The following is a 22,345-nucleotide window of genomic DNA, read 5'->3' on the forward strand; positions in this document are numbered from 1 at the left end:
GACTATTTTTAGTTTGGAACTCAAGCAGGTAAAACTACATGTTCAGATAAGAGTTCAACAGTGAGAATGCTGTTTTTCAATAGACTAGAAGTGTAAAATCTGTCTTCAAACTAATTTAAATTCAGCAGAAAGGTCACCTCACTCAAGCGTTTCCCTTCGGATAACAAACAAGAGGAAAGTGCAAACAGGAAGGCTAATTAATAAACCCGACTTGGCTGACTTACTCCAGAGATCTGACAGGGGTGTGCTCCATGCAGGAGTCGGCTCGGCCAACCGGCTCGATTCGCCCGTTCTCATCCTCCCTGCTCTCCTCCTCCTGCAACACAAAACAACCCAGGATGGAGAGAAAGAAGACCGACCTCTGCTCCATGCCAACTTTTCCTTCATATGTCTGAGGATTGCCTCTGATTACAGCGATTAATAACTGCAGTGAGTCTTCCTGATACGGTGCTATGAATCTGTGCGGTTCCAGCAAATTTAGCTTTGCAACTTCTGGCAACAGGCAGCTGTCCTTGGCAGCTTCCTGCTACAAATGAGCTTTTATTAGTCGATTCTGCTGCAGAAAAACAGAGTTTTTGTCCAAATGTGTTTGTCCAAAACAGCTGAAACACTGAATTCCTTTAAATCTCAACTAAAAACCCACCTGTTTAGAGTTGTATTTGAAACGTAATCAGTTGCAAATTTATTGACGGAATCTGATTTAATGTTGTTTTTGATGTTGATTCTATGTTGCATTGTATTTTTGTGTTTGATTTTATGTAAAGCACTTTGAAATGCCTTGATGCTGAAATGTGCTGTACAAATACAGTTTGATTTGATTTGATTTGCAGTTTGTTTGTTTCGTCAGGACAAAACAAAACAAAACACACAAAAAAACAGTTGACAAAATAAAATCTCAGATTTTTTCAAGCCAGATTCGACTTTAATCGATTTTTTTCCTCGCTCACTTTTCTAAAAAATAAATTACAAGTAACAGAAAACATTTTCAAACAGTGGCTTTAATTTCCATCGTTCCTTTTGGGAGTTTTATGACGGAGTATTTGTGCCAGGCTGCGATATATTTTGCTTAATTAAAAGTATAGAGTCACAATATTAGCAGAAAAAATACAGAATTTTACTACAAGAATGTCTTAAAATTATGAGAAAAAAATAATTTTAATATTAACATAAATAAAAGCTTGAATAATTTATTTTTTATTTTTGCATCGGAGTTCTCGTATAAAATTAAAATCTCATTCTCCTAAAATTACGACTTTATGGTCGTATTAGTTCAATTTCATCACGATTTAATTTCATATTCTTGTAACATTACGACTTTATTCACTTTGACTGCATTCCTCAAATACTATAACTTTACTCATGTAGTAAAAATAGAAAAGAATCAGAAGATGAAGGGTTGAAAATGTACCGATTAATCGCCCCGTTCCAGTTAACTGAACCGTATTTTCCAGTTGTTTATGGTTCCTGCTTCCGACTCAACCTTGAGAAAATGTTAAGTTATAAATGTTAAGCCCAGTTTGGTCCCACACCAAACAGTGTGATGGATTCTGTGTGAGGATTTGGGAATAACTCAGAAGAATCAGGAACGTTGCATCACAGACAGGAGGAAAATGCATCCAACAGATATTCAAAGGGTCAGTGTGGAGAGTTGGGAGGTTTTACGACTCATCCATTCATTCCGGTTTTTGTTTTTTCTGTCCATGTGTTAAACTGAACTCAGGTTATTTAAATGGCAGTAATTTAAATGGATTCCTTCCACCTGAATCAAGTGTTTGTGCGATCACAAGTTTTGACAACTTCTAAGTAAGAGAAATGTTCCCCGATTTCAAAACTGCGGCTTGTAGTTCCAGTTTCTAAAGTATCAGCCGAGCGCGGATTCAAACTCCAGCTCTACGTCAAAACCCTGAAACCTTTAGACCAAGTGGTGCGTGGGGACCAGGAGGAAGTTAAATAATTTAAATGTAGTTTTGTAGTTATCTGCATCTCCTGGGGTCAGCGTTTCCCAACCCCGGTCCTCAAGGCTCACTGCCCTGCATGTTTTAGGTGTTTCCTTGCCTCAGTCCAGCTGATTTCAGTTGATGACTGATTAACAGGCGTTTGCTGAACTGCAGTCAGTAGAGTCAGGCACGTTAAAGCAGGAAAACCTCTGAAACATTCAGGACAGTGAGCCTGGAGGACCAGGGTTGGGAAACACTGGATTAAACGGAGTGAAATTTAAACGCAGTTGAATGTGTGATTAACAACCTTTTCAGCATGTCAATGTTCTTCTTAGGCCCTCTAACGAGCCATCATCTGATTCAGGTGCGTTAAACCAGGGAGAGACTAAAACATGCAGGAGGCCGGCCCTCCAGGACCGAGTTTGGGGACCCCTGCCATGACTGATCCTACCCAAACCTGTCGCAACAAGCAGTAAATCAATTCACCACATGATAAATTAAAAAGAGCTGAATAATTTCCATTTGCATTATTTATCTTTTTTTCCTCTTTTTCTAAAGTCTTCAGTCTGGTCTCAACTATGTAGACTTCATAACTCATTTTATTTGTTGCTTCTGTTGTTTTATTTACTTATTTTGGATATTTAAAATATCTTCCAGTTCCAGTGTTAAACGTTAATTAGAATTTAAAGTTTAATGTTATTTCTGAATGTGTTTTTGCGTTATTATTATTATTATTATTATCATCACTATAGTACTTGAAAATGGTCTCAGAACAACAATAATATCGTTTATCGCAATTTATCGGCCAGCAACATTTCTTATGATGACCGGCCTCGTCCTACCTTCACTGGTTAACAAGTCAGAATCTCTGAATGCTTCATCTTTGGAGAACAACTTTGTGAATTACTGCCCCCTAGAGTTCACAGCATGCTATTGCTAGGATAAATACAACCTTATGTCAGATTTCTTCTCCATGTTGCCTCCAGTCATCCTTTTAAACGTGTTAAAATCCTCAAACCCGACTGCTACGGACCCAGAAACGAAGCTGATTGGCAAACCTGCAGACGCCAGGAGTTGCAGACTAGAGGAGGTCTTCCTAACGTATAAAAATACATGCCCTTCAAACGGTCTACCGTCTTCAGTCTCACTTCGCCTTTGTTCTCCTCACCCGTCACACTGTGTGTATATGTTTGATCAGTTGAGGTGTGCACACACACACACACACACACGCGCACACACTCAGAGGGCACCATGAGAGTAGAAAAACGAGAAGCAGGGGGAAAAAAAGGGTCATTAAAATTTCAGGGCGACACCGGAGAGGAGAGACGAGCAGCAGCAGCAGCAGCGGCGGCGGCGGCGGTGGCGGCGGTGGCTCAGACCTCCCCGGCAACTGGCCTCATCAGTATGAAAATGAGCCTGCCGTTACCGTGGCTGCCGTACGGTTGCCATGACACCGGGTTGCCTGGAGGACATGCCGCTGCAGGGCGGTGGATGAATGCGGGCGTGTGTGTCAAACTGGGTGCAACGACTTTTGACTGGTAGGAGAAAAACCGAGGCGACGTCTCCAGTCAAGATCCAGAAATGTTCGTGTTTATTGGATGAAAAACATGCAAATATCTGTAATTTATAGCCGTTTTGAATTCAGATTTGACCTTTCTTAGATGTTCTAGATTGAATATTCGCATTATTTTGACTTCTTCAGCTAACGTAACAGTATTAAAACAGTATAATCGTCATAAGCAGAACCCCAGAGATCTGTCCTATTCAGTGTCTCCAAAAAAATGTAAATATGACATAATTCGTAAAGTTTTCTTTAATAATCAAGAAAACTTTAAGGACTAACAAAAGGCTATGGTCTTGAACTTTAAATTTAAAATTCTAGTGACTTTTAAATGGGATTTTGTTCATATTTATGTACTTACATTTATTATGCTGCTATTAAGAATTGCCAAAATCTTTGTGTCTTTCTTATTACAACAATGACAAAAAAGATTATTCTAAAAAACTAGGAAGCCAAATGAGTAATAATTTGGATTTTCTTTCTCCAACCCTGTTGTGTAAAAATTAATTAATCTTTCAATGCAGTCACATAACTCTCTATGAATATATTGGTAAATTCATCCTGTAAGAATATCATTTTAGATGACAATAAAACGGCACTTAGTGCGCTATAAAGTTTCATGTGGTTAGAAGGAAACAGATCTGCAGAGCGAAACAGATCTTCTTTCCTCCAGCATCATCGTTTGGCCACGTTTTTCTCTTCCTTTCAGTTTATTCTACAGTTTTCTCAGCCAGGTTTAGTTCTGGGAAATGAGGCGGTGAAGTAAAAGCTTGATATTGTGTCTGGTTTGGTATCTGTGTGTTGATCTGAGCCACATGTTTTGGATTATTATCCTCTGGAAACACCCCATTTTTCACTGCAAAAACAAAATCCTACCAAGTATTTTTGCCCAGTTTCCAGTGCAAATAATTTAGTACACTTGAAATAAAACATGCTTGTTTTAATAAATCCTCACCGGTGAATAAATCCACTGGTTCCATTGGGAGATTATTTCGCATATGACAAGATATTTTCAACCTGTTACGAGTTAAACAATTTGCTAACAGAACTAATAGTTTTTCATCAATATTAAGAATTTATTGATTTAAAACAAGCTCTTCTATTTTGCTGAAAAGTTACTTAAAAGTTTGTTTTGTCTTATTTCAAGAGTATAAAGACATTTTCAGTAGAAATTAGACAAAAAATACTGTAAGATTTAGTGTTTCTGAAGTGTTGAGCCATTTTCCATTTACTGGCAAATACCATGAATTTTATTTAACATCTCCTGCTATTTGTGTTTTTAAATCTAAAAAGAAAAATGTATCCACCTATATATTTTCTCAAGCTGCTTGATGGATAAAATTTAACCTAAAAAAGTATATTTCTTACACTAAGTGGGGTTGATGTTTAATGAAAGGTTATAAACTTTATTAGTTTGGATTCTAGTGAATCGGATCGGCGTCGGCCGATACTGAACCTCAGATATCTGTATCGGTATCGGAAATGAAAATAGTGGATAATATTAGTTTCTCTGCTTTCTGTGCTGTAAAGATGTTCTTCTACCTAATTTAGATGTTTTTCTTTTTCAGTGTGAGAATTTGCTACTGCAATTAAACAATCTTTACAGGGAATGCCAAGCAGTGCGGCAGATGCTGAGTTTTAATCTAGAAAGGGAATGAAGTGAAAACCGCTGCTGTTTCAGGGTAATTATGAGTTTTAAGCTGCTTTGTTGCTGACAGACTCCTGAGTTTAGCAGCTGTGAATGACGAATGGAACAACGAACTCCAAGTGCTCCAACTTCTGGCTGAAAAGTCCAGCTGGAGACACTCGGAGAGACACGCCGCCATCAGGACGACGCCCACTCCCGAGGCAGATTGATGGCCGCTTTAATAATTCAGGGTTAATGGCGAGCAGAGCAGAGCAGGCAGGCCGGGCTACGAGTGTTTTCCAGCCGAGTCATTGTTTGTTTCCTGGATGTGCAGGGGGAAGAAGGCAGAGCCGGGGGCTCATTAAAGATTAATGGGAGATCCATCGGGGCCTGTCCTTCCTTTCTCTCAGAGTAAATGAAGTGGTTCTGTGGACCTGAGGAAGAGACTCGGCGCAGTAATGAAGTGCTACCTGCTCTTCCTTGTCCTGCTACTTTAATCTTGCATGTAGATGCATGCAAACGCACCCAGCTCTTTGAAAAACAAGCAACTGGACAGGTGCAAAACATCACATAGACTCAGAATCTATTAGTTTCTTGATTTGAAACTATTGGGAATAATAAGTATTCCTTTCCTCAGACTCTACTGGGAATAGTGGGATTGGATCAGGTCTTTGAAATTTAAAAATACTTGATTAATCCCAGATTACTGTATTATACAAGTTTCCTCAAAGAGTTGTTGTAGATTCTGGTGGCAGGAAGGATCTCCTGTAGCAGGCTGTGTTACAGTGACTCGGAAAAAGCTTCTGACTGAAGCTGTTGTTATCTAGCAGTCTGATGAAGAGGAAGATCATGGTTTTGGCTGATATTGAGTGAAATAAGAACCCCATAAAATAAAATAAGAAATATGTACATTGTTTTTTATTTCATTATTCATTTGGAATATTGGTTAATTATTAACAAATGTTTAAATTATTAACTTTTATTTTATAACTGGTGGAAAAACTATGAAACACATTACGTAACATTACAAAATAAAATTATGAAATGGAGTATTTGCTATTAATTAACAGTATTTTTTTATTCATAAATGGTGAAAAAAGTTTCTGAAATATGTGAAGTAGTTTTGCAAGATAAAACACTGTTATAAAAGATTTTAGAAAATAAACACAGTTGTGATTTACAAAATAAGCTCCTCATTTGAAAAAAAAACCTCAAGTTATCATGTAGTTTTTATTTCATGGGGCATATATTTATTAGACCGAGTATTTCTCAATTATTTATATTTTTAATTATTTTATGAAATAAAACTTTAAAAAACGTAAACACCATTATGAAATAAATAAAACCGCGACCAACTATTAATAAAAACAGTTCTATTTCATTAGAACATTCGTTCTGATGGAGAAGATTAACCGTTTTTTTTTACCAACAGTATTTATTCATTTAATTTTCAATAAAACTCATAAATAAACTCGATAACCTTAGAATTTGGAGCAAAAGCTGCAATCCCTGCAGATCCACACAAGAACTTTAAAAGTTTCTATGAAATACGTTCTGCTCAGAGAAAGAGTAAACACCGGCGTTTGGGTCAGAGAGTGTTTGACCCTTTCACAGAAAGCAACAAGAAACGACGACCCAAACACTCGACTCCCCTCAGCTGAGCACTTTGCTGATCTGACAGAGGAGCCTTTACATTTCCACCCAACCCTTACAGAAAACACTCAAAGCTCATCAGAAGCTCCCTGAGTGGACCATAAAACATCGCAGCGCAAAACTTTAATTATTGGAAAAATCCCGAAAGTAAGAATAACCCAGAAGATGTCGGCCTCAAAGCAGCCAGTGATTAATTTAAAGCCAAAAGTTTCATTCATTCATACATAAGTGTTGTCGTTTTTATTTAGAAATATCTTGTGAAGCATCAAACAAACAAGGTGGGCCTCGTAACGTTTAAATCATGGTGAATGACTGGAATTTTTCCACGACGTTTGACAGATGTTGCTGCTCGACTCGCCAAAAGAGCGCAGTGCATCATTAACAGCAAGCGCTCCAATCCCTGCGCTAATTCAATTAGTCTCTCTGGAAGACAGTTTGATAATGAGATCCAGATGAGCGGACGACGTCGTCAATAACTTGAGGATTCACCGAGCCGAGGGGGAATCCTCGGGGATTTCTCACACAGAACAGCGTTTCCCGTTCGGGTTTGAAGATTCAGCACTCTTGGTTCTCCAAAAGAACTGAGTGCTGCCTACAAATGTTTTCACATTTGTAGGTTTCAAATGTTGGTCATTTTGTAATACAATGGCTAAATTCATAATAAATTATAGTATGGCTCCTCTTGTAACAAAAAACAACAATTTTGCTTCTGTAGTTCATCGATAAACTACAGCAGATTGCTGCCGCCAGCGCTAAGTTTTTATTGAAATGTGTGCAAAACTTCCGCTACTGGTGAAAAAACACAAGTTTGCAATTGCAGTCTTTCCATTAATTAAGACATTCAATTAAAATTCCACATGAAAAGGTGAATCATTAAAAACACGTCTTCTTCGTCTTCTTCATGGTTTGAGCCAGTAGAAACATCCAGGTGTTCCCATTGCAGTTTAACAAAATAAACCAATTTTTAAACAGCTAAAAATAATCAAAAAACAAGAGTTTTATCAAAACTGTCATGCTTCCATTAAAGCTGCATTATGCAACTTTTATAAAAACTTTTTTTTTTTTTCATATTTGTTGAAACTGTTACAATGTTGTGACAGCTTGGCAAGAAACAGATAATCTATGAGAAAAGTTAAAAAAAATACAAAACTGAGCTCCTCCGTCTTCACCCAGAGCTAACAAGAAACAACCAATCAGAGACAGGAGGTGGGTCTTAGCGCTGACAATCATGTCTGTGTGACGTTCCCCAACATCTCTACAGACCCCAAACATACTGGACACAAACTGTTTAGACGTTTACCTTAAGGCCGGCTCTACAGGGCTCGGTTTTTAAAAACAGTCGCCAGACAGAAAGTTATTTCAGATTTGGAGCTTTCTGCTGTTATATTTCAAACTGAATTTCATCAATAAAAAGCTGCGGGTGGATTCCAACCTATAAACATGTTGCGTGTCACCCTGGATTAAACTATTTTTTGACAGAGTCACCTATAAAAAAACAAGGATCCAATCTTCTTGAATATTTTAAAGAGAACTTCAGTGAAGTCAAGGCGGCTGCATCTGACTGCAGATGTAATTTCTACTTGCTAAAGATGTTCCATATCTAAGTGTGTACATGCAATTTGTACTTGAATTTCTTTCCCAAGACACTTGTTAAAGAGAATATTAATATCAAATGTCACCACAAGTCATGATTTGACCTAAATGCAGACATCAAATATGTCAGGGAGAATTATGGAAGTCATGATGAACAAGAATCAACCCTATAAATGTAAACTCTCACACCCAAAAACCAAATTAGAGCATGGAGCATGTGTGAGTTCTCATTTTGCTGTCTTTCATTTGGTAGCAACTTAATTCAGCAACATTTTCTCACAATAAGCTGTGCAGTCGACTCTTAAAGCATCAGCAGTAATGTCAGCCGTTTCTAACCTCAGTTTCACCGTCGGCATAAATCTCCCAAGGGTTTGGATCTCACTTTATTATACCAAACAGTTGTATCCTGCTGACGATACGGAGCAATGCATCAGAAAACAGATTTCTTTTTCCGCAGAGTGCAGAGGAGATAAAGTGAGTGATGGGACAGAAAACAAGGAAAGCAGAGAGACAGAGAGAATGACAGACGGGGGGCACAGGCAAAGACAAACCGCGACAAAGCTCATTCACAGGATGAAGAACGACAGGTGGGAGGCTTACAACTTCAAATGTGGAAAGATTCTCTGCTTTTCTTTTAGTTTGAGAACAAAAGCTGCAGTTTAAAAATCAGCAAAAACAATGTGAGAAAGACGAGAAACCAGCATCAGAGTCTGAGCTAGGGAGGGATTTTGAAATTGTCCTGCCAGACCGTCAGTTCCCATAACAACACCAGAAAAGAAGAAAAAAAAACCCTCAAAAAAGCGCACACGAGGTCAGTGCAAACCCGCACAGAGTAAAAAGTTTGTTGCGTCTAAAACACTCCATCTATGTGTAGTTAAATGAAAAATTATAGCTACAAAGAATTTTTCTTTCACTGGCTTTTTAAAAAAATATATAATAGTTTGTAGGACCACAAACATTTAGCAAGTTTCTCAGACACATCACTGCAGCCCACCAATTTATTAAACTTGGCTAAATAGTGCAAGGATCTTGAAGAAAGATTTGTTTTGTGGAGGAGAGCAGACTGACACCATTTTATTGACTTTTTTATCGGACCTTCATATCGGACCTTCATATTGGTGACAAAAAGTTTGTATCTGAGGATAAAGATTGTGGTGGGAGAGAAATACTCTTGAAAATAAAATGTTAGTTTTTCTGATGAGTTGTTTCTGAAAAATGCATCTATAAAATTTAATGTTGAGCATCATGAAGCATTTCTAGTAGCAAGATACATAATCAATATCAGTAGATATCACATTCAATACAACGTTCAGTAAGTTCACTGAACGTCCAATGCTGAACCGCACAGCATTCTGGGGAATGTAGGCAGAGAAAAGACTTTAGCCACTCAGCCTCTAACAGCCAGATGAACAAGGCTGGTGGAATCAACTCACTCACCCTTTGGTTATCTAGCAACTCGCCCACTCACTCATGCACTCTTTGGTTACCTAGCAACAACCCATTGACTAACTTGCGCAGCAGCAGTTTCAAGTTTAGACACCAGGCCTCATTAATGCTTAAAAATAAAAACACTACTCGCGTAGCGTGAAAAGACAACAGGTCACCAGTTTTACAGTATTTTAGATATTTAAAAACAAAACACTAATCAATGTTTATTGATATTAACTGATATGAAGCACAAACTGACAGGAAGAAACCAGAGATAAGTAGCTAAAAAAAAAAAAGATAAAAGTTTGATTTCAGATCACAAGCTAACCAGAGTCTTTTGGTATAAAGATTTTTACCTGTAACTAATGTTATGGCACTGGAGGCATTTTTACAGCTACCATAAACCCTCTGTGTGCATATTAACCTGAAACAGACTCAATGTTCTCAGATTTATAGCAACAGCAGCTTCAGTGTCGAGTTTCTGCTGCTGCATGTGGTTTCATCAGATGTAAGGGAGTGAGGAGCAGATCTGGGTGGGCTGCGGCTGCTCGCGCAGCTTGTTGCAAGATGCACCATTTACCAGGATGGGACTCCCAACGGAGCTGCAGCTACGGAGCGAAATGAGAGGTGAGGCCGGCTAAACTGAGACAAGGCAGCTAACAGCGACGGCAAACCTCACACACCGAGGACGAGATGTCACAATGAAGGCCGGTGTTGTGAATGATTCCAGCCTCGTAGAAGGAAAATGTTTCTCTAAATGAACGGCTTCTTCAGATGTTCACTTCCGTTTGCAGCAGAAAACAATAAACGGAAGTGAAGATCTGACGAGGTAAATCCATCATTTCTGAGGACATTTTTGCTGCTTGTTCTTCTTCAGTCAATTCAGAGGTCTAATGTCACTTTCCTCTTATAATACCAGCTCTTTCCGGATCAGATGGTGGCGCTAGAGAGCAAAGTGAAGGAGAAAAGCAAAAAATAATAAAACATCTCATTAATTTAAACCCAATTTTACATACACCAGCTTTTTGGAAGCGTGTTCATGGCAATGTAACCGATGTAAAATTGACATCAAGATGTATGTAGGTATAAAACATCCTCCTGTGCAACATGCCTTCCTCGTAAAGGACATAAAACTGTCCAGCCTGATCCAGCACACACATTCAGGCTGCTTTCTTCCCTTTAACTGCATGCTGAAGCATTTAACTGCTGTCACAATAAAAACAAGACTGCAGTTAGAGAGTCGACAGCATGTCCACTCTGTCAACAGATTTTATACTTGATGCAGCAGCTAAATGCTTTTTAAAGTTAGCAGGTCGTTGATGATCTCTGTTGTGCAAATCAGAGCCTCAAAGGCAGCAGGAAAATCTCACACAGAGGTGGGATTATAGGAAGGATTTTACCTTAACTGGTTCAGATTATGTAAACATAAAATCAAAAGACTTTTGGATTTCTGTAGTTACTTTTAGTCAATCTAGTTTTTTGCAGAAATTAACGCAAAAACAACAGATTCTCGCCATTTTCATGCTAATGTATGATTGTAATTTTATTACGAATTTTCTGTAAAAATGGTAAAAAAAATATCAGGTGCCAATTCCCACCTGCAGGTGGCAGTATTACTTCTACTACTGCGCTGAATCGACTTAACCTGATGTCAAGTTATAGTTTATGATAGATGTAACAAAAAATAGACTAAATAAAAATGTTTGCGTCCAATCTGTTTGCCTTTTTTCCATAATTTTTCTTCCATATAAATTGGGTTTAATGAGGAAAAAATATCAAATATTTCTAAAGTAACACCGCAAAATATTAGAGGTTGTTTATTTTTAGAAAAAGAATAAGAACTGCTGTGCGTCTTGTTGATAACGCCACCTTTTAAAGTTATTAAATATCAGTTAGCAGTTATTATTTGTGTGTTTTAAAGATTAAAATGAAAATAATTGATAAGAAGAAAAAATTCTTTCAATAAAAGAACTAATAAAAACTGCAGGTGTGTGTGTGTGGGTGTGTGCGCGCGTGTGTGTGTGTGTGTGTGTGTGTGTATGTGTGTGTTTGGTGGATTTGGTTAAAAAACTGTTCTTCATTCAGCGGGTTTAGAAAGAGCAGCGATACTTTGTAGTAAAATTTCATAAGTGAAAGTAAAAACAACTCCTAAAAGTAATTTTTTTCCAATAAGTCACTCAAGTGAATGCAACTATTTACCACCGAACTCTGATTGTGAATCTCTAACACAACTTCCATGTTTCTGGACTGAAGGAGGAAACTGGAGTTCCTGGAGAAAACCCAAACATGCATTAGCTCTGAAACCAAACATGTAGAGTATTTTTATGTTGCAGATGGAGAATTATGCATTTCTTCCAGTGGGCAGGATCTTCTCCGCTCACCAGACTTTTAATAATCTGCAGCGTTCCTGTTCTGTCGTATCGTTTCCTCTGATCACAGCCGCTGTTGTCGTCCGCTTCATCCCGTCTTTGATCGTTTTATAAACCGCTGATAAACTCTCTTGTTCATAAACCCGCCGAGCGCAGCGGCTTTACATATCAGAGATTTTCATCTCTGATATGACGCTTTGCTGCATGTAACTCTGAACCTTCAGAAGCCTCAACAGGTGGATTTCGTTTCTGCAAACACCTGCCATCTGTCCAACCCAAGCAAGCCGCTCTTCTGGCGTAATTAGACTTGGGTAGCAGGTGACGAACACGCCGTTTTATAGCTGTGCAGGTTTCTGTACCCCTCAGGTGAACGTTTCACCCTGGAGACGAAGAGAGCCGCCTTTCATCTCTCTGCTCCATGTTTCCCTCCCAGCTGGAGGGGAACCGCGATCCCAGAGATCTCCAAAGATCAAATGTGATAAGGAGAAGAAAAGCTCAGAGAGAAAGAAAAATGAGGGGAATGACAAAGAGGTGGAGGTTTCCCGGTTTTATTCTTTAATTGTAAAAAGTTAAAATTCAGACAAAGATAGTTTAAGTCTAAAAATTAAACTTTAGTTTTGAAGAAGACAATTTTTAAATGAAATCAAAGTTCACACACTTTTCCAACAGTAAGTTTTCAAACTTTTCCAGCGCCTCATTTTGGTGTTAAAAACAATATAAATTAACTAAAAAAGACTGAATCAATTCAATAATATATGATGTAATTTATTACTCTTACTAATATTTATTTGTGCCAGTATTCTACATTATACAGCAGGGAAAAGTCTAACTAATATACACCTGAGAACAAAACACTAATTAAACAAAAAAATCCCCCAATTTCAATAATGTTTAATATATAAGACGATCAATAAGTAATTGAGCCATTAGGAATAATATATATTCATTACATTGAAACAATCCAAACTAATCCTATTAAGGTAAATATCTTTACACATAAATGCTCAAACACAATATTCAAAAATATTTATGAAAATAAAATCCCTAAAACATGTTATAAACATGTTTTCTGGCTTTTAGCAAATATAAATAATTTTGGGAATTTAAACGGACCTAAAACAAGAAACTTTTAGTCAGATTTAACTTCAGACAGGGAGGAGAAATGTGTTATGTAGTAATTGTATGAAAATATTTGGTTTCAACTATAAATAATGCTTTTTAAATTTTAGCTATCATCCAAATGTTAGATTGCACTTGATTACAAATCTGTGCAGTTTGAATATCAAGCACCTTCAAGGACTTTAAACAGAAATCAAGGACTTTCTAAACCTTGAAAACCCATAATAGAAATTCAAGCATTTTCAAATCATTTCAAGCCGCGTACAAACCTTGAATCTCTTCCTCTAAATGTGCTCTCTGCCTGTTTCCCCTTTTTCAGAGAGAAACTCACTATGAACTGTTCAAGAAAAAATACGATTTGACAAAGAAATCTGGTTGATGTCACCTGGTCTGGCAGCAACTTCAGATGACAAAGAGATTTTTTTTTACCTTCTCTGTCCACAGAAGAAAAAAGGTTGATAGCATCCGGGACTCTGGATGATTTAGAGAGTTCAACAAAGAGAAATCACCAAAGTTACACAGACAGCTGAGCAGAAGAGGGACTGATGACAGTTTGAGAGAGGACAGGATTCAGCTGAAATGGTGTAAAATGGACACAGTTTGATTTGGAGTGCAATACTCCCAAAACATTAAGATTATCCCTCATAAAAATGAATTTTATTGCCTCAATGCCCACGAAGCAGAAGAAGCTTGTTATTTTTTAGGAAATGAAGAAGCGTATTGTAAATAGGAATGTTTGTCAGGGGAAAAAGTGCTTCTGGCGCCACACAGTTGCATAACAATAGGAAATAAATGAACTTTTTAATCATAATCTTTATCAACAATACCATAAAATATTGCGATAAAATTCAAAACTTTATTGCACAGCTCTAAAAAGTGTTAGATAACCAACTGGGCAAGAGATCTAATCAATTCACTTGATTTTCTCAATTGATATTGATCGTAATGCATCTGTAGCCTGAAGCATGTTTGATAAATTAGATCACAACTGGTTTCAGGTCTCAACTCTTGATTGGTCATTTTTGCAACATGCAGAAGCCACTTCATTAAGTTCAGAGAGTCTAAAAACCTTTAACTTCGCCTCGTATGCCGGCCACACGGTTTCTAAACATGCAGCCTGGACAAAAAGACCACAATTACTGATAGGTGCTACAAAATTACATCTGATGACGGAATATCAAAGGCAGAGAGTGAAGATTATTGGAGGTGAGACGAAAGAGGAAAGCAGAGGAGTAAGTGGAGACAATGAGAGAAGATATAATGGCCCAATGTGAAGCCTGGAAACGGAGCGGTGAGTAAGAAAAAAGCTGTTAGGTGTGAGACACAACAATAAGGTTCACAATACAGATGGAAAAGTGAGAAGAGAGTCAGACTAAAGGCTCATTATAACAAGGTGACTGCAGATTAACACTGAAGTGTTCAGACATCTGCAAACACAAACACACACCTACAGCATTTATCTGTGCATCCATTCACACACCACCAGCATATAGTACAAACAGAAGAGAAAACACACACACAGACTTACAGACACACCAACCTACAGGACTTCAGTAGCAGCTCCACAGCAGCACCTGCTGGCAACTCGCTCTGCACCTACACACACCCTGCCGCCCTGAAACGCCGCAGAGCTTCACTTTCATCCATCTAACATCTAAACACACAACATGCACAGCAGAAACACACTCACAGCACACAGAGCCGGTCTGAGCATGCCGGTTTTCCTGTGCATTATGCATGCACATTCAGGTGAACGTTCACACAGTCTGAAGTGATTTATGAGCATATGGCTCAGGCCGGCATGATTTATCCCTCTAAAGCTGCAGCGTGCACCTGAGGGACTCAACCCTCCGCCGCACGTTCGCGCTGCACACAAACTTGTTAGTCTGCAGGCAGAGTCGAGCTGTAAGATGTTTGTAGCAGAAATTCCAGTGTAACTTTGTGCTCTGTGTATTTCAGCACTCCCGCATTGAAATGATGCATTTATTTCACGCATCAGGTCTGGAGGTGTCTGAGCGGAGTGTGTGCAGACGTTTCCACAAAGCCGTGAGGGATAACGCTGATCCTCTGCAGGCTAATAACCGAGGACGCAGCAGCAGCCGTGCAAACAGAAACAGAATCAAACTTAGCTCTTCTGCTAACATCCCAGAGTGAGAAACAAACTCAGTGTTTGTTGCAGCTGGTAGAGAATTAGTCCAACCTTCAACTGGGGATCAACATCAACTGCAGCAAAATTAGGTGATAGCAAAGACATTCTGAAAAGAACTGTAGTTTGAAGGAGATACTGCAGGGAGAATGGATGTTTCAGATCCTTATACTGATCTTTATTTTATTTTATTTTTTTTTGACATTGTTACAATGTCTGCTGCTTGCGGAAAACAACCTGAAGTGTCTTCACACCTCATAGTCCGGTAGACTCGATTTCGGGGACCAAAATGACAGCACTTATTACATTTTCAGCTGCTGCGGTTCTCTTTCACAACGAAACTAAACCCTTTTAAAAATCTGCTCCCCTCCTCACCTGTGGGGGCGCTGCACCACTGAGGAAAACGACACAAAAGCCCCTAAAAAAAGACACCGAGTGCAACTTCCTTCCTCACAAAAACAAACAAAAATGGAGTGGCATCAGATTTTAGCAGTTGTAGGATTTCTATTTTGTCTTTGGTAAAAGACCATGAGCCATTTCTCCCGCTAGCGTTAGACTCGCGCAATTGATTTTGTGAATTTACCCAGAATGCCCTGTGCTGTAGTCCATTTCTTGGTTTTGGAGCGGTAATTTGGCCTGATTGGCATTCACACATACTTTGGAACCGCAACTAAAACCAGGAAGCTAGAGCACATAACACCAGTTTTAAAGTCCCTCCACTGGCTCCCTGCAGCTCAAAGAATAGACTTTAAAATACTGTTGTTAGTTTATAAATCACTGAATGGTTTAGCACCACAATACATTAAAGATTTGCTGTTGTTGTATCAACCTTCCAGAACCTCTCAGGTCTTCTGGTTCTGGTTCTGCTCTGCATCCCCAGAACCAGAACCAAACGAGGAGAAGCGGCATTCAGCATCTATGCACCAAAAATCTGGAACAAACTTCCAGAAAACTGTAAAACAGCTGAAACACTGACTTCCTTTAAATCTCAACTAAAAACCCACTTGTTTAGAGTTGTATTCAAAACGTAATCAATTGCAAATTTATTGACGGAATCTGATTTAATGTTCTGTTTTGATTGTTGATTCTATGTTGCATTGTGTTTTTGTGTTTGATTTGATGTAAAGCACTTTGAAATGCCTTGCTGCTGAAATGTGCTATACAAATAAAATTTGATTGATTGATTGATTGATTGAATAGAGTTCATTTCAACCGAACCAAGACCAAGGTTTGTAGATGGACCAGAGTTTGTTTTATTGGTCCACATCAGAGTTTGATTACATATTCACACCGCCGCAAACGAACTGGACAAACAAACTGGTTAGATTAAAGCAAAACTAAACAGGGCTGGTGGGAATGAACCCTAAAAGAAGTGTGACGTTTTATATGATGATGGCCGAACAAAAATGTAGGTGTAATGTTTTACAAGGTGTTGGGAACAGTCTGCATTTTTTTAAATGTTTTTCTATTTTCTGTTTTTTAGATTCATGAACCAATGTTGAGCAGGAAAATGCATCAAACTTTTCCAGGGTTTTCATTCTGTGTTGGAACAGGACATGGACTTTACTGTAATCAGTGCAGAAAAGCCAAACATAAACTTCTCTTTCAAAGGCATTAAAGAATGAAACAAACTTTCAGAAAGTCTTCAAATCTTTCCTTGTAATCTCAGAAAACAGCTGTTAGAAAACAAGCACAGAAAAATAACTAATATTGGTATCAATGTCTACAGATCATACGTTTGGCATTCAGTACTATTTGTATTATTGCAATTTTATGACCTTATATTGTCTCTATATATGAGGTATATAGACTTTATGATATTAGACTGTTTTACTAACTTTCTTAATCTGGTGAAAGCATCTTTTATTAATGATCGTTGCATATTTTCCCAGGTGTAAACAAACTATTAAACTAAACCTGCAGTAAATGCTGTCTGTTTCTACCAATTTCCCCTCCAGAACCAAATTCAGCTTCTATGCACCACAAATCTGGAACAAACGCCCCGAAAACTGGAAAACAGCTGAAACACAGAGTTCCTTTAAATCAGGACTAAAAATCCACCAGTTTTGCTTTTGAACCAATAATAAATGGAGTTTGTGACACATATTTGATGTGTATTGATGATAAAATGTGATGCTTGTTCCTGGTTTTGTCATTGGCGCCTGTTTTTATGACCTATTATTCTTGTGTTTTTATGATACAAAGCACTTTGAACTGCCTTGTTGCTGAAATGTGTTGTACAAATAAACTTGATTGATTGATTGATTGATGAAAGCTGAGCTCTTCAGCTTTAATCTCCACTTTATTTGGTTGCAGCATTTCCACTGGGGGTCTCAGACGAACACAAAGAGCATCAAACAAAGGCATAAATTGGCGATTTAAAATAAAAAGCTTCAACAAAAAGCTCCGCCAACAGAGTGAGGAGATTTTCAAAAAGCAGCAGAAAGGATGTAACAAACAAGCCGACACGCTGTGACACTTGGAGTCCGCAGAGACCGCCGTTCGCCCGCAGAGGTGAGGAGTGAAGGCTGACCCAGACAGCGCGCCACACGTGTGTGTGTGTGTGTGTGTGTGAGTCTCTGTGTGTGTGAGTCTCTGTGTCTCTGTGTGCGTGTGTGTGTGTGTGTGTGTGTGTTGTGGCGTTGATTGCTGCAGGTTCAGCTCACTGACACCGCAGGAGTCTGGCTCGCCAGCTTTTCACCTCTTCCTCTGTAATTGGCTGATTTGCAATGCAGTCGACGACTTCTTGGATTTTTTTTGACATATGAAATCGTAAAAAAACACGCGCACACACACACACACACGTGCACGCACACACACACATACACACACACGCCGATGCAGAAACGACTCCATGATACAAACAAAAACACACACACACACAGCAGAGGCCTGCTTTCGTTTTTTTTTTGCAGCCGCTGCACCTTCAACCAGCTTTCGTTAATACACACTCGACTGACAGCTCCCTTGTTGCCATGGCGACCCCCAACCTGTTGCCAACTGGTAGCTTCAGGAGCCTGGAACGCGGCTCCAAACCTTCGCGGTTCCTCCTCCTCTTCATTCCCCCCCCTCCGTCTCCGTACGTGTCGGCGCACACGTCGCCACTCCGGATCCATTCATTTGGACGCGGACCGGGCCGAACTCGCGGCATCCTTCATTACGCCAGCCTCCGTTCTGAAAGCGGCCAGCTCCGTGTTATTTATTCTGGGAAGATCAGATGGAGCCAACTCCAGGAAATTGCTTCGCCTAATTCATCATTCCCAAGCTGCTCTGTTCTAATTAAAATCACTGGGTATTCTATTCTCGGCGTCTGATTCTTCTTCCACTTACTATTATAATTTGTCTTGATAAAGGTTTCCGACACTGCAGCACAAAAAGGCTCTCTTGGCTTATTTGTACCAAATATTTTCAGTGTGACTGTTGTGTGAAAGGTCAATAAAAATAATCAGAAACTGTTTTTTTCTTCAGATTTACCATTTTTTCACCACAACCTGCGACTCCTGACTCCCAAGTGGGAGAAAATTTAAAAAAACCAGATAGTTTTTACAATTAGATACAACAAACTCAAGTTTTCAACAGTATTTTTAGTTTATTTCTGCAATATTTCCTTTAAATTTCTATAAAAATAACACTAAGAGTACAAGTAATGTTTTTAGAGCTGTTCTTAATCCATGTGCTTTGCATAATTTTCCATCCCACAAATAAAAAGCTAAATTGTTTGTCGATTTTAAATCCTAAAAATAAAAATAAAATTGTGCTTCTTTAAAAATAACACATTTCCTAAGTTCTACGTTATCTTTTTTTAAACAGTTGTGAGACATTTGCAGCTGGAAATGAGTTTTATTTGGCTGGTTTGAAAGTATAAATGATTCCTTAGGTTGCAAAAGTTGCAAACTCATGACTTAAATTAACTGTTTTCTTCCAGGTCTGTTCAAAATGTTCTTCCTGAACCACAAGGCCGGTGAAAATAAATTATTTCGTAGTCACAAGAGACCCAGAAATTTCCCCATAAAAAGATAAAATATACAAAAAATTATTTCAATTCAAATTATCAATTATCACAGTTTTACTGATTTATTTCAAGATTTAAACATTTTTTTTTTTTTATTGAACTGTTTTAATTAAGTTTCAAGTGCAAATATTTTGAAATAATATAAAAAAAACTTAAAAGTAACTTTTCAGCAAAATAAATGAGCTTCTTTGTTAGTTGATCATAAATTTATGAAGATATAAAAGTAAAAGCCCTAAATTTCAGTGGCTGATTTTTTCCCCACTTAAAACAGGAAAATATTTTGTTACAAGTGAAAAAAACAAGAATTATTTACTTTTCAGTCAGTTTTGTCTTAGTTCAAGTGTTTTAATATATTTTCACTCGAATCTAGACCAAAGGTTCTTGGTAAGACGTTGTGTCTTTTCGGTATTTCATGGACTTTTTACAGGACTTTTGTTCTGTTGTTTTACGTGATAAATCTGGACCGGCACCAGCGCGGTTCTCGTCATCCGGCCGTGTTGCAACATCCTTCCAGGAACAAAGTGAGCTTCTCAATCAGAGAGACGTTAAACACTTACAGCAGACTGGAAGGCTGTGCAGCCGGAGACGCTGTAATCCAACACCAAACATACATAACATGAGGAATGTGCTCACTTTCCATCTTTACATTTAGTTTCCAAGAAGCCAGAGTTCATTTTGGAGTCCAGTAGAAAAAAAAAAGTTTCTCAGGCGTCTTCAACACCCAGTAACTTATTTTCTGAGATATTTTTTTGTATGTACACATTTTTCTTTTATTCCTCCAATGAATTTAGACATTGAAAAGTCATTAAAACTAAAAGAATGAACCAAAAAATGTAGAAAATAAATGTTCCACTGGATTTTTGGGCTCGTTGTAACCAATAATCTGATCCATTCGTTAGTGATTTTCATAATTTCAACTAAACACAAACATAGTTTGAAAGAAAGAAAATAAATATTTGTGTTGGTCATAATTTTTGTATAGTTTTCTAATTTATTTAAGTTTTATGTCACGATACTGTTTTGATTTCTTTAAAACAAGCATTTTATTTTTTACTAATTTGTCTTCATGTTCAGTTCAAAAACACTTCATTAATCCTGAAGGAAATAAATGTTTTAACTCAAGAATAGTTGTGGATGATGATGGGATCTCCTGTAGCAGTCGGTATTGCAACAAATCTGAAGAGGCCTCTGACTAAAGATTGTTGCTGAGTTACTGTTTAATGATTATGATATATTTAATGATTACGACATGCTAACAACTCAATATTCTGGGACAGAGATGATATTTCACAGAAACACGTCCTGGATTTTGACTAGCTCTGCTAATCCACTTCGTTTGCTTTTGCAGCTTTTCTTTAAATCTCTGTCTGGCCGTATGGATGTTGGATATGATGTTTTGAACTTCCTCCTTTTCTCTAGTAACGACTCAACGGGAAAAAGAAACAAAAATCTACTGAAAAGGACAAATCAGAGCAGAAGAAGCAGAGCTACTCCAACGTGCTGCAATTCTAGAGATATGTCCTTAAAATCCTCACTTTTACCGCGATCGCAACACAATTTTCAAAAATGCTGTTCTACGTTACTCGTAGCGAGCATCTACTGCAGAAAAACTCCATCCAAACAGCTAACTAGCTAACTAGCTTTAGCCAAAGTAATTAGCATTTAGCTAAATAAATAAATGGCCAATGGAATTTAATAACGGATACAACATTTTACTTTGAAATAGTAATTTCAATGAAGTTTGTTTGTACAGCATATTTCACCAACAAAGTGTTTTCCATCCTAAAAATACAGAAATAAAAAGTAGAAACACCATAATTGAGAAACTAGTAAACATTAAACTTTGACGAGCGTCATCAATACACATCAATGCATGTTTCATTTGTTACGGTTTGCAAAAGCAACTTTAAACAGGGGGGTTTGTAGCCTGGATTTAAAGGAGCTCTGTGTTTCAGCTGTTTTGCAGTTTTCTGGACGTTTGATTCAGATTTGTGGCACAAATTGGGAGAAAGAAAAAGTTTCTTCCACTGTGAACTCATGTGAAGCAGATCCATACCGTCACACAGAGAAAGAGGATAAAACAACCCCCACGGATGAATGTTATGATGAGCGATCGTGTTCTCAGAGCGACGGGAAGCTGAGGGTGGATGAGTTCGAGGAAAAAGTCGGATGGACTTCTTAAAGCTATTAATACTAACGACAGTCCTGCAGTGAGCTGCGCCTTTTAACCCCCGTCTTACTGAAACATGGAGGAAAACCGATTAGCAAAACGCTTCAGATAGATGGAGAAAATCTAAACCCGCTGTGGGAAATACTATTTCAACATGGAGGAAACATGGATACATAAAGCATTTGGATAAATCAGCATGTATGCACAAAAACAAGCCACATCCATAATTATCTACTTACCTTTCACTGTAAAGATGTGACTGAAAAAATAACAGTTTCCTGACCAACGGAGCCGTGAAAACGTGAAACAGTGGTCGGTTTACGAGTTTGGTGTTTGTAGTTACACGACTCTGTAAGCTGAGGTACTTTTCCACCAAAATGAAAAGTTCACACTCGGCTTGCTAAAACACAGCCTGACCTAAACGGGCACCTCATTCATGTCTGTTAGCCACAATTAATCAGGATTTCACAATGTTGTTGAAAAACTTGGTTTAACCCAACGGTGTCCAAACTATCAACCTCAGGAGTCAACAACGTAAAATGATAAAATGTTTATTTTAATTCATTAACGAGAAAGGTTTTAACTCAGTAAAAATTTTAATGGTGCATTTTTTATTATTTTTAATATGAATCTGACGTACAATCGACGTCCCATTTCAAAAAACGATCTGTTGAGTTCATATCTCTATTCATCACATAATTTAGCACCAAAAGAACCTTTTTTAATTGAA

The 22,345-nt window shown here is 38.1% G+C and overlaps 1 protein-coding gene across 8 annotated transcripts in view; it reads right to left on the bottom strand.

Moving 5' to 3' along the window:
* The window catches only part of pard3ab (par-3 family cell polarity regulator alpha, b), a 261,995-nt gene that overhangs the window by 144,372 nt on the left and 95,278 nt on the right, over window positions 1-22,345 (bottom strand). For all 8 annotated transcript variants that reach the window (XM_044134498.1, XM_044134495.1, XM_044134493.1 and 5 more), the window contains exon 6: window positions 225-316. In XM_044134498.1, the coding sequence (XP_043990433.1) occupies window positions 225-316 (92 nt within the window). The remainder of the gene's footprint in view (window positions 1-224; window positions 317-22,345) is intronic.

Source organism: Gambusia affinis, linkage group LG12 (genome assembly GCF_019740435.1).
Source record: "Gambusia affinis linkage group LG12, SWU_Gaff_1.0, whole genome shotgun sequence".
NCBI classification, from domain to species: domain Eukaryota; kingdom Metazoa; phylum Chordata; class Actinopteri; order Cyprinodontiformes; family Poeciliidae; genus Gambusia; species Gambusia affinis.